The sequence below is a fragment of the Limulus polyphemus genome, unplaced genomic scaffold (genome assembly GCF_000517525.1).
Source record: "Limulus polyphemus unplaced genomic scaffold, Limulus_polyphemus-2.1.2 Scaffold371, whole genome shotgun sequence".
Lineage (NCBI taxonomy): Eukaryota > Metazoa > Arthropoda > Merostomata > Xiphosura > Limulidae > Limulus > Limulus polyphemus.
In genome coordinates this window covers 581,078-593,589 of record NW_013665981.1, presented here as the reverse complement: position 1 = coordinate 593,589, position 12,512 = coordinate 581,078, and the positions used below count along the sequence as shown (strand labels likewise).

The 12,512-nt window shown below is 30.7% G+C and overlaps 2 protein-coding genes across 7 annotated transcripts in view; one reads left to right on the top strand and one right to left on the bottom strand.

Annotated features, from left to right (window-relative positions):
* LOC106457767 (E3 ubiquitin-protein ligase Hakai-like) overlaps nucleotides 1-1,208 on the bottom strand; it is a 35,710-nt gene extending 34,502 nt beyond the window's left edge. For all 3 annotated transcript variants that reach the window (XR_002610246.1, XM_013917211.2, XM_022383797.1), the window contains exon 1: nucleotides 1,130-1,208. Coding sequence is in view for 2 of the 3 variants with exons in the window: in XM_013917211.2 (XP_013772665.1) it covers nucleotides 1,130-1,142 (13 nt within the window). In the remaining variant the exon portion in view is untranslated. The remainder of the gene's footprint in view (nucleotides 1-1,129) is intronic.
* The window catches only part of LOC106457766 (ubiquitin carboxyl-terminal hydrolase 19-like), a 55,177-nt gene continuing 43,863 nt past the window's right edge, over nucleotides 1,199-12,512 (top strand). The window contains exons 1-6 of one of the 4 annotated variants that reach the window (XM_022383796.1): nucleotides 1,199-1,264; nucleotides 1,463-1,687; nucleotides 2,311-2,439; nucleotides 5,329-5,459; nucleotides 7,482-7,568; nucleotides 11,245-11,348. In XM_022383796.1, coding sequence (XP_022239504.1) covers nucleotides 1,597-1,687; nucleotides 2,311-2,439; nucleotides 5,329-5,459; nucleotides 7,482-7,568; nucleotides 11,245-11,348 — 542 coding nt within the window. In that variant the 5' untranslated portion in view covers nucleotides 1,199-1,264; nucleotides 1,463-1,596. Of the gene's footprint in view, nucleotides 1,315-1,342; nucleotides 1,688-2,310; nucleotides 2,440-5,328; nucleotides 5,460-7,481; nucleotides 7,569-11,244; nucleotides 11,349-12,512 lie in introns of those variants that run through there. The other 3 variants (XM_013917210.2, XM_022383795.1, XM_022383794.1) reach the window with 3 other exon arrangements.

Here is a 12,512-nt window from a genome sequence, read left to right as displayed (position 1 = left end):
CCAAAATTATTTTTCTCTTGAATATAAATTTGCCAAATGATTTCTCTGATGATGTGATGTATAATGTTAGTATTTTGTTGGATAAGAATATGAATATAAAATGTTACATTTAGGTTGATTTTGATGGGTGGAGAGGTGACCAAGATAAACAGGAAAGTTTTCTGTTTCTTCGATCTCTCTGTTTCTTTCTTCATGAAGAATTGGTTAACGTAAGAATTTTTTAACTTTTCTTCATTCAAAAACACCCATATTTGAGTATTTCCCTTTTTCAACAGTATATCTTACTTATTCATTTTTAAATAAATGCCACTGAATAAATATATCATACTCCCAACAAATTATTTGATTAGTCAGCGATACCACATTGAGCGATATTTCCAAATTCCAAGATACAATTAGTATAGCTCTAGAATTGAATGCTAATGACAAAAAAGAAAATACACCATGACTAGCATTCATATACTTCAAAAATTTTTAAGTCCTCATCCTGGCTACTGTATGACTCTAATGGTCTTTCCCATTCCCAATGTCCCAAATTCTGTGACTTTTGATTTAAGTTATACAGCATGAATTGTTAAAATATTTTTTTATATTGAAAAAAATCAAAGTTGAATTATTGCATAACTTTGTATATATAAGTTGTATAACTATAAAGTGTAAATTTGTCTATATCAATATATGACTTATGTCTAAACACCAGCAGCCACGGATAGTATTACTATAATACTGGCGTTAGTGTATTTCCGATAATGTATGTGGATTACACTGGTAATGTTCAGTCTTCAGCTTACTAATTACTAACTTAATAAGTGACTACCTTGTAAGTATCACAATCATATAATGTTAAGACTCATCATAGAGTAGGCTAACTCTTACTACTAGTAGTATTACACTTTCTATTTACAGTATAAAATTAAAACTAGTTTAATAATAATATTAATAGTAAACTGTAAAGTACAGTAAAACATGTACGTCTCAGAAAGTTGTGTTCAAATCGGACGAGCTGTTAAATTATAATTTTTAGTACGCATTCCAAGTTATTAAAAATAATGTTAAAACTGATCGATTTCTAAATACATGTAGTGAAGAAATTTTGAGTTAATAAGCTTTCAAACTTTACTTAACCTACCATTATCCGCCATTTTCTAGTCTACTCACTCTACTGCGCCCTCTTTTGAGTACAATAGTAGTCCTACAGTGTCGAACGAAGAGAAAGGTAGAAGAAAGATTAGTCAAAGAGGAGGACGGTTTTGTATTGAAGCCTGTAAGTTTTCTATGACGTACTTTAAAACTGGGTTGTTGTTATATCTTAGAGTAAGTGATTTAAGTATTTTGTTGAAAATTTATGATAAAGACAGATTACTTTTTAGTATGTTTTGAGTTAGAAATAGAATGTAAAATTCTGTGGTTATGAGCAATCTGCATAACCATTTTTATAGAATGTCGAGTGATTTATTGACAGTGATATACTGATACTGAAAGAAGTTTGGAAAGCATCTCTATAGTCTTACACCAGAAGTAAACCGATCAGCTTAAACTGAACACGCCGCCTAAGGACCATTGTTAACGGCATGGACAACTCTAGCCTGGCCGCTGATGGTGGAACAGCAAAGAAAAGAAAAGATAAGCATAGCAACGTTCGTAACAAAGATTCAGACAAAGGAGATAAAGTTGACAAAAAACGTACGTTGCTCTCATTTTCACCGTGTTTTGCTACGTAGAACATACAACAATGGAGAATAAAGGCTAGATTATTACGAATTTAACTATAAGTATAATAAAAATATCCGTTTCGAGAGGCATCATTTGGTATTAAAATTTAGATTAAGCTTAATAATAAAACTAAGTAATACTTAAAAGTTAAAACTTCAAAATCAAAGACAAGATTTCTTGTTGCCAGTGTTGGGTTTTTAATATTTATTACATAACTTATAAATAATTTAAAAACGTTCAAGCTATTAAAAATATTTTTGAACGATTGTAATAATTACTAAATTAGTATTAGTAGACATTTTGTTTTTAAACTAGCTTGCTTGAATATTTTTTAGGCTTAGCCTCAAACTGCAAGTATAATGTTGAAATTGTTTTGGTACACTGTGATGCTAATAGAGAAAAAATGTTAACTTTGATACAAATTAAAAAGCTTTATCTTTGTTGTATTCATAACTACACATTAAAATATCAATATAATATTTATAATGCTTTTGTGCCCTTAAATTAAAATTTGTATAATAAAATATTAAAGTTAATATCTGTGGTAATGTTGTTTTCTTTCCATATTAAATATTAATTTTTGTATGTAATTCTAAGGTACAATTCGGCATGAATGGACACAGACTGATGCAAAGGTTGTAGTAACATTACATGTGGGCTCATATGTGGATTTGAACCAGCTAAATTTAGAGCCTGAAGAAAACCATTGTTTGCTTAGTTTTCCTGGTAAATATATTTTTCAAGTGTCATACATAGTTTAGCTGTCCTATTTCATTATCTATTTTTTAACTAACTTAATAATAAATACATAAAAAACAAAACCTTATAATGTTAATAGCTTAAAAACACATGTACAATAATAACATTCCTGATTTACAGGTAAATATGTGATTGTTAAATGAACACGCATACACCATTTTGACAATAATTTATCAAACTAACACTAGCTTTTTTGGTGCTACTATAGCATGCATTCTACAAAGATATTTGCACTATAGCATCATCACCATTTTAACTTTCGTTTATTTGCAACTGGCACCAGTTATTATAAATAACGTTTTTGGGGCAAATATGATCTGAATGAAATAAATTCCAACAATCAAAACTGGCACAATTATAACCTAAGTTTAAAGTACTCTTTTGGAACACACAACTTGTTAAATTATTATTATTTGCTGAACAAAAACATGGATAGATATAAATCATTTAGCAAGAAGTTATGTTTTAGTGAATCATGAAAACAGTGATGATGATATTATCTGTGTAGACCGCACACTATAATGTAAATATACAGCAAATTCCATAGTAGGTCTATTGTTAAAGCCTTCTTTTATGTTTTAAACTTCTAAAGTATACATTTGGGTGTCATGTTTTATAATTGTTGGTCAGTGCAACTGGCTGGAATAAAATAAAATGATTTGGGAAGTCAATACCTTAACATGAAGAAAACAGTAAATGTAAATAATTTCTGATTAGTTTGTTCACAATACTGTACATTTCAGGTATTACAGCTTTCTAATAACTTTAAATCTAGTGTTCAGTTTTAAATAAAATTACCTCTCTGATGTTGAAACCTTTAACAAAATACATGGTTTTTTTGTCAGATAAAAAATTTATGTTTTTTGTGCCACTGAAATGCTTTTATTCACTTATTTAGATGTCAGACTTGTGTACACCTCAGCCAGCACAGGTTTATTTATTTACATAGACAATTGCAGAATACTTTGTCTAGTTGTATACAAATATAATGAACGAGTATTTTGGTGATAAGCAGGTAAACTAAAAAATCAGTATTTTTCTCCACTGACAATACCTTCAAAAATTTCTTTTCTTCGCCAATTCATGAATTTCAGTAAAGATAATGTAGAGGCCTAATCTCTTCTTTGGTTCACTATTCTCGATGCAAAAGACTAGTTTCACTGAATTCATAACTTGTCACTGCCACTTGGAAGAGTGATCTAAGCCAAACAAATTGCTTAGATTCTACCTCTATGTAAGGCCTACTTCATTTATTTGCTTTACTCATCCGAGCATCACTGATCAGCCTTGAATTCAGTGAAACTACTCTGTGATTAATTGTAATGGTAGGTCACGTTATCCAAACACCTAAAGTATTTTAGTTGACAAGAAGTGAGTAAAGGACTCTACATCTAAAGCAAACAAATAACCTTCAAAACTTCTGATAACATTTTTATGTTCATTACCTTGCAGCTTTTTCTTCACATACACACAAATTCAAAACTAACTACTTATTTAGAAAGATTTTAAGCTATTTAGTAAGTAATGTTATGGTTGTAAAAAAATATGAAGTAAAAGCATCAACTGTTTTGTCTGTTTTTATTTAAAGTAAATCAATTGATAAATAAATATATATATATATCTTGCTGTTTTAACCAATCATTGAATCAGAAGTTTTAATTATTGCTGTTTTCAGTGTAGCAGTTTCTATTATAAGATGGTAAAATGTGACCCAAAAACCTGAGGGTTTTCAAAGAGAGCTCTCTCCACCTCTCTTGGTGGCTCAGCAATAATTCTAAGGGCTAAAAATTTATAAGCCTAGTGCTTAACAGAATGATCACCTGTAGACTGGCTGATTGGTAGTATATGATAATCCATCATTAGTTGGGCTAATAAACCTTATTACATTCAACTAACTAATTATTTTCACATAAGACTTGGATAATTGAAAATTGTAATACTCAGAAATGCTAATTTTATTAATTACTTTAATTGAGCAATGAAATTAACAATGTTTACTTACTTGAGAAAAATAATGAAAAATCATACTGGAAATTTTTCAATTACTTGGATAGTTGGAATAGAAAACAGTTTATTTTCATGATACTAACCCTTTCGATATGGGTCACGGGTGAAAGGCCATATCATCTTGTTTGTTGACTTGCATTCAAAATTTTATTGAACTACTATTTCATGAATTTGTGTCAATAAGTTTGGTATCAAACTGTAGATTATAATTAAAATTTTAGTAGTATACATTACTCAATTTCTTAATTTAAAAGTAAGTATTAAAAACACAGAAAAACATTGATTTTTGTATGTCACGTGATATGTTGAATGCAGCACTGGTTCAAATTAAATGGTTGTATAGTCAAAATACTAAGTCTGTAGTTTTGTACGAATTAGAAATTCAAATTGCTGATATTGACAAGCTAGAATACAAAATAAGATATAAAAAAATCTTCCATTTCTCTAAACTTAAAGGATTTGTTTTATAAATCAAACACAGATGAAAATTTGTCCAATAATTTAAATTTTACAGTTATTAAAATAATTACTAGGGTTTCAAGAAATAACTTATTTAAAATAGAAATTCTGATCAATTTTGTAACTTTGTTTATACTTATAAACTGACTATAATAATGATCATCCATCACTACAGGTTTGAAATAAAAAATGCTTGTTAGAAAAGTATATGTCGTGTTAAAATTGATAAATAAAACAAAACTTGATTAGACTATTGTGCTTTGATAAAACAAACATATCTTTTGAAGTAATAAAATGTTGAAGAACTTTGCTGGTGCATGCTACTAGCCAAGTATTTAGTGTCTTGAAAATTGCCAAAATAGACCTTTTAATACAGTTGTGAACTTGTAGATGGCAGGAAATGGAAGTGCTCACTATACCAACCTGTAGTGGCAGATGGCACCACTGTGGCTCAGAGGGGAAATAAAGTTTTCATACAGATGGTGAAGAAAGTTCCAAACAAGCATTGGCCTCAGCTTGAGGTAGCTTTTTCATTTGTATTGTAGTTAAGCTCAATGATTTGACTGTTTTGATATAAAGTTTTGAAGGTTACAAAATTAACTGATGGTTGTGGTGAAACGTAGTTGAAAGATTATAAAATTATTCCTCAGTAACCAGTGTTAAGACAAGGGTATCTTGTTTTATTATTTTGATTCAAAAAGTGATTTTTTTTTTAATATATAGATGTCTTAATTAGATCTTTTTAAATTTGGTAATAGTATTTATTGCAAACACACTAAGTTATATATATTATTATATTAAACTTATAATATAACTTATATTAAAAAAATTTAAGTGTCACAATACAAAAAAATCATACAGCATGAACTTAGATTAGATACAGCTCACATGTTTTGAGTTGACTAAGACAGATTCTTGAAATTATTTGTTTCAAACATCTGTAGATATGGTTTACAGGGCTCAGTGGTTTGTATTGGCCATTGCCTGGAACAATTTAAATTTGCTGTCTGAAAAGCAAAAAAAAAACATCTATCAAAGGAACGAATGCTGTATGAAACTGTTAACATGCTGATTACGGTGCAACTACATGGTGTGTGTATCTATGATATATTAAAATTGATAACATTTATATCTAATTGCTCATCAAACCAGTCTAAGATTGTCAGCTGTCAGCAGGTTTAACCATATATTAAGACAGTCTTACCTTTAATTATTAATCTATAAAATAAATGCATGGTCTAATTATTATTGCTCACAAAATGTTTATTTGAATTATTTACCATTAATAAAGATCTTTCCTTACTATAATTTACAATTTTTGACAAATAACTGCTGTAAACAAGACATGTAAATGGATTTCAAGGAATTCTAAGATACTACAGAATATTGTAAGACCAGTATTTAAAAAAAAACAATGTATATGACCCTGCAAATAGCTTTTATGTGACTTGATTTATTATATAGTAACTTCCATCAATTTTTTCCTTAAGATTAATATTGATAATTTGATTTTATGCCTTCAGAATTGTTACTTTTTTCACATTAAATATCAACGGAAATTATTTTTTTGAAAAAGTATGGACAACTAATCTTCACATAAATCATTTGCCTGTAGCATATGAAGATACAAATCATGATTTTTTTTTAACTGTGTTGAGGAAATGGTCATTTTTAACTTTTTATATAGTGTTACAAGTTTTCTGTGCCTTGAGATTTTTTTATAATGTTATTTTACACTACAATTGTGGTGGTTAACCAAAATTTAGAAACAATCATTAACATGCAAACATTTCAAATACACAGTTCAGGTGATATACTAATTTGGTCTTAGTGATTGAATAAGGGTTCAACAACTGCGTGATTTAATATAATATAATTATTGCATTAAATGAATATTGTTTATTCTGGAAAAACTCACAAAAAATGGGAATTTGTTGTCCTTAAGAATTATTTAGTTTATAATTATTCATGTAATTTCAGCTCTCAAACTGCTGTACATTTAAGAGCAAGCAGTTGAATATTAAGAGTTCAGTTTTTTGCCTGCTATTAAGAGATATGCAAGATTTGAAAATTTGTTTAAAAACTTCATTTAAATTCAAAATTAAAGGTTAAAATATGAAAATTTTAAAAGCTTACAAATACACGTGTACTGCTCAAGGTGTCGCATAAACACTTGTGAACTCCACTCACATTCAGGTGAACTTGATCAAGTGTACTCCACTACTTGCAACATTTTTCCTTGTTAATTATCTTGGAGCTACTGATAAATTAAAAAAACAAAACTGAGAGTCCTGAGGGTGCTTTATGGCATGGTGCATTATCTTGCTCAAATAGGTTTTGTCATTACTGTCTCTCAAAATGTTTATATTTATTTGGTTGGCCAAAGTTAACTGTCTTAACAGTTATTTTAAATTGTTACTTGAAAAAAAACTAGCATAATTGGTCAATATTGATAACTTAATATCTTACATTTGTCCTCTGTCTTTGCTTGACATTATTTTGAAAATTTCAGTTTAATGTGTAACTCTCTTTGGGTTGTTTAGTTTCAGGAAGGAGTGCCAATGGATACTCAAAACACTCACAAGCCAATCCATGAAGTCCAGGATGTGAAACTGGACTGGTATGAAAAAGTAGGTACTCTCACTTATAGACATTGAAAATTATTGACCTTTGTAATGGGTGATTAAGTAGTTCTTGCAAACACATCAGTTATGTTTTGTTGTTATTAAATAAGGTTAAATGTTGCTGTCGATAGTAAATTGTGTCTTTTTATTCAAATAATGTTGTCATTATTCTGTTCTCTAGCCTACTTTAAAACTGGAGTACATGATAATACATGAAATTAGTTTTATGTGCATATTAATGTTTCTAAACATAAAACAATTACATATTGGTATTTCAAGGTGAACTTGAACTCAGAATCAGTGGACACGTTTGAAGGTCATCATAAGCATTTCTATTTTTGCTGTCCTTTAGTTTTGGCTTAACATGTTTCAGATAACTGAAAACAAGTGTAGTTCATTGTTAAGATCAAATACATGTAGCATTGGCATGTTTTAGCCCTTATCAGCACACATTTGAAAAGTTGCGTCGTAGAACAGCTGGGGTCAATCCGGACCCCAGCACAAACTTATCATCATAGTAAGCTCTGGAGTGATATTCCAAAAACCAATTGTCATTACAACTTTTACAGGGCTCGATTTTAAGAAAATTTTCAGGTTGTCTGGGAGGCTATATTGGTTATCCAAAAAACAACAAAGAAAAACATGGACCCCTCAAAAAAAGATCCAATTATGACAATATTGATGTACAAAGACCCAATTACAAGAATTTTGATGTTTTTATATCATATTTGTTTCCATAAAGTAAAGTTAATGTTTAGTTGGCAATTTTGCATCTTTATTAAACTAATTTTTGATACCTTATTTCCCAGGAAGTTTTGTTACATTGGAAAAATAAGCCCAAACCATGCTAATGTTACATAGTATCTTAAAGAAACAAACAGTCAATAACCTTTAAAACCTAAATTGAACAGTGAGCTTGGCCTGCCCATAAAGTACAGCCTGTAGTAAGACTAGACTTGCATCAGAACTCTCACACATACTACTATACTGTAATACGTACACAATACCTGAGTGCTGCACATGTACACACTCATACATGTATTGTCGTTCATACTCATAGTTTGTATCGAACTGGAGAGAGGCAAAACTAGCCTTATTTTATTTATTGTTATTCTGTTTTGTACTGATCAAAACTTTAATAAAATTTTGTTTACAGTTATCATTATTATGTTCTGTTTGATTTGTGGACTTTCCCACTTTTCTCATGGTAGCTAGGTTTTCCACATTTCGGAGACTCAATTGTTCTTGTCTGTCTAATGTTTACCTTAGGCCTATATATGCATAATCGAAAGGGGGGTCAGTGTTTCAACTGTGATGATTAAAGATGAAAATTCTGAGTTTGATTTTGTAAATCCGAACATTTTAGTTCCTACTTGTTTATCAGTAAGAAGTCGAGACAGCCATGCTAGTTTTATTGTCGTAAGCATCTATACTAGAAATATTTGTTATTGGCATTTGTTTTCGTTGCAAATTCCTAACTGCTCATATACATGCATACAAACAGCGTGCAATACAATGTGCGGTAATAGTTTCATTTTTAGTTTACTTACTGATTAAGTACATATACATTTTACAATTTTTTACTTTGGTTGAGTGTTGATTTAAATACTAAATGTTTTGTTACTGTTAAAACATCTGTACATGAGCATGATCACACTAGTGATTGAAACGATATGCCTGTTTTAAAAATAAATTTTACTTACTATAAGAGCTGTAACTTGTAAAACAAATGTGTGGTAATGTAACTGAGCTGTATATGCTGTACTATGTTACCACATATGCCATACAAAATTTACATGCAGCTTGTCCATGATAGAAAGTTTAGTGACTGAATCAGCATTATTAGCCAATCACAAAAGCAAAATTTTCCAAACATTTTCAGCCCCTTTTGTGGATTCTACCAACATATCGCTTGCACAAAGTACAATCTTTTTTAAACAAAAAAATGGACCAAAAGATATTTTGTGGGGGTTCAAATTATGGAGTTTGTAGTTAGGGAATTTACTGATGATTTTTGCTGAGAATTGGAGTCAGCATTACATGTGTAGAGTAGGCATGGATAAGTGTATAGTAGACTGTGATCCTGTTTTGAGTAAGGGTCTGTTCCAGGGTGCTAGTCATCTGTTGGACAACACAGTATTTAAATAAGTAGTATTAAACTATTCCTTTTACAAACATTGTATCAAAAAAATGTGAAGTTTTATTATACTCCTATATTCAAGTCATTATCCACCAATATATGATGATATTACCACAATACTGCAAAATGTGACTCGAAGAGTACACTGTGGGTCACCTTGAGTCTGTTCAGACCCCCCAACACAAATGCATCCTTATAGTAGGCTGTAGCTTGAAAATCCAATATGCAGGTTGTTTACAACAATTATCAAACAAGGTTTCTATAACATAGTACATTATAAACAGCCATCACAGAGAATACTTGTTGAGGAATGATATGTGCATACATGCATACCACAATGATGTTATAAGCAAACAGACAAGATGATACTGTATTAATTTGATGGATTTATCTTCTAAAACAGCCTATATAGTGAAATAGATGCTTAGAAATTTTTTTATATGCTATAGGGTGAACTGCATGTATATTGATGGTCAATTATAGTATGGGGTCCAGATAAATATTAGATTATAGCTACGTATTCTTGTCTGCTTGTTATGAAAAGAATCAAGGATCGGAATATTACATTCCCAAGGAACTTAATTTTCCTTAAGGAATTTCATCTTTTTAGTTGGCTTTTCCAATTGGGAATGCACAGTCCATCTGTATTCCTTTAGTTGTGACCAATGACAGTGAACATATTGCATGGATTAATTTAAAAAACAATTCATGAGGAAATGCAACTTTACATGAGGGAGTGTAATCTTCCTGATAGCTTTCCCTCGAATGAATGTAATTTTATTTAATTATTTCTATCCATGACAATAGCCTCATATTGATCCAGGGTTTCTGCTTGACAATTACATGAATTGATATAAATTTGTAAAGATTATGTATAAAGATATACAACTGAGAAAGACATTGGGATCCATGTTGTGCTGTTTAGGATTAAAAAGTCAAAAAGTAAATTTGAAAATCATCATAAGAAATCTCATCTTTTTGCTATATTTTCATCTGAAAATAGATGATAAGTCTAATTCATTTTTAAGATCACATACATGTAGCTTTTGTTTCAGACCAGCATACTCTTGTGTTAGAAAGTTTTGGATGCTAGAATTTACAGGAACACATTTGTTTCTTTTTCTACACACGGGTACATGTTTCTGAAGTTCTCTTGATCTTTTTATCTAGAAAGCTGCCATTTTGCTTTGTCATACATCTTACTGAATGTCAGCTACCTTTGCATTTATTTATCATTGATTGACAGAGAAATTGTGTAAAATTTTTTCATATGACATTGGTTGGTGATAAAACTTTAGAGAACATGTTGGTTATGGAAACATTTGCATTTAGCAGTTTTAGAAAAATAATCAGAAAATGAATATGAAGCTTTATAATTTTAACACCTATTTTGATATATCTTCATAATTTAAAAAGAAAATCAAATACAAGCAGCATTTACATGTGGATTGTTTTTTGTTAATCAAATTTCAATATCTTATAAACTTATTAAGGTTTAAATAATAAAAATGTGTATTTATGTATTTGTATTTTTACTTAAAGGGACCTGACTCAATGACCCTGTGTTTATACATTAAAAACATTAATAAGGACTCCCTAGAAGTCTGTTTTGAAGATACTTCTTTTTCTGTGAAATTTAAGACTGGGTAAGTTTGTCCCTTTATTTTTTATAGTTTGATCCATTGTCAATCAGAAAGTATTCAATTACAAAAGCACAGTATTTTATATTGAGGATTTGTGCATTTTGTCATACAATAATCTGAGCACAGTTGTCAGTCTTACTGTCTGAACTGTTGGCCAAGTTCCTTTCTTTCAAATCATATCATTGTGAAAATCTTCGTAAATCCAAATCAGCGAAAGTGAAAGTAATCTGATTTTGTGAGTCTCTAGAGGCCTACAAAGCAGTTCCTAAACACACTTGCCTCTCTCACGCTTTACCTTTATCCCGATGAAAGGTTCTCTTTTTTTGCCCATCTAAGCATTGGTATGAATTCTACCTAACTTGTTCCAGTCTTTATACCCTATTATATTGCCTCTAGTGATTTTAATCTTGTGACTCCCTCTGCCTACATCATTGCTCCCTCTATACCCAATCTGTATATAAGCTCTCCATCATTCTTTCTTATTAACTTTATCGAAACTGGCAATATTATCATACCAGAACACCGCCTGTCATGGAGAGGAAGGGCGAGATAGTGTGAGAGGAGATAAGTATTATCAGAAATACATTTTCACTATAGGAAAATATAATCTTCTGAAACACACTTACTTCCTCTCACACTTTAGCTAGAATCCCACATTGATCGGTTGGAGGGACCGGTGTGGGCAAGATCCACACAGAAAGCATCTGCATAGAAAAACAGGTGTGCAAAATTGAGATATAATTTAGCAGACTAGTGGGGGTTTGCACTACTTCTGGAACAGGTATGCTCTTCACCCAGATAAAGAAAAATCTAATCATGGGCGGTAAAGGCCTACTGGCTACAGAGTCAACATTGTTCATTATCATGAGAATCGTCCAGGCCCCAACTACACAGATGAGGTTTTATGTCTCTTCGTTGGAATTATAGGGCTGAGGACACAAAGCTAAATCCCAGGTGTAGTGGCCTAGGACATGGGGACCACAATATGATATAATTGTATAATAGGAATATGATATGAAGAAAACCCAACCTAAAAGTTACAAGATGTTGCATGTGGAGCCACCGGAAATATGAAGAAAAGGCAAGCAACACCTAAATGGACAAACCCTCACTTAAAATTCAATGAACTGAACTTGGAATTATGGGCCCAGGCACCCAAGCTGAAAG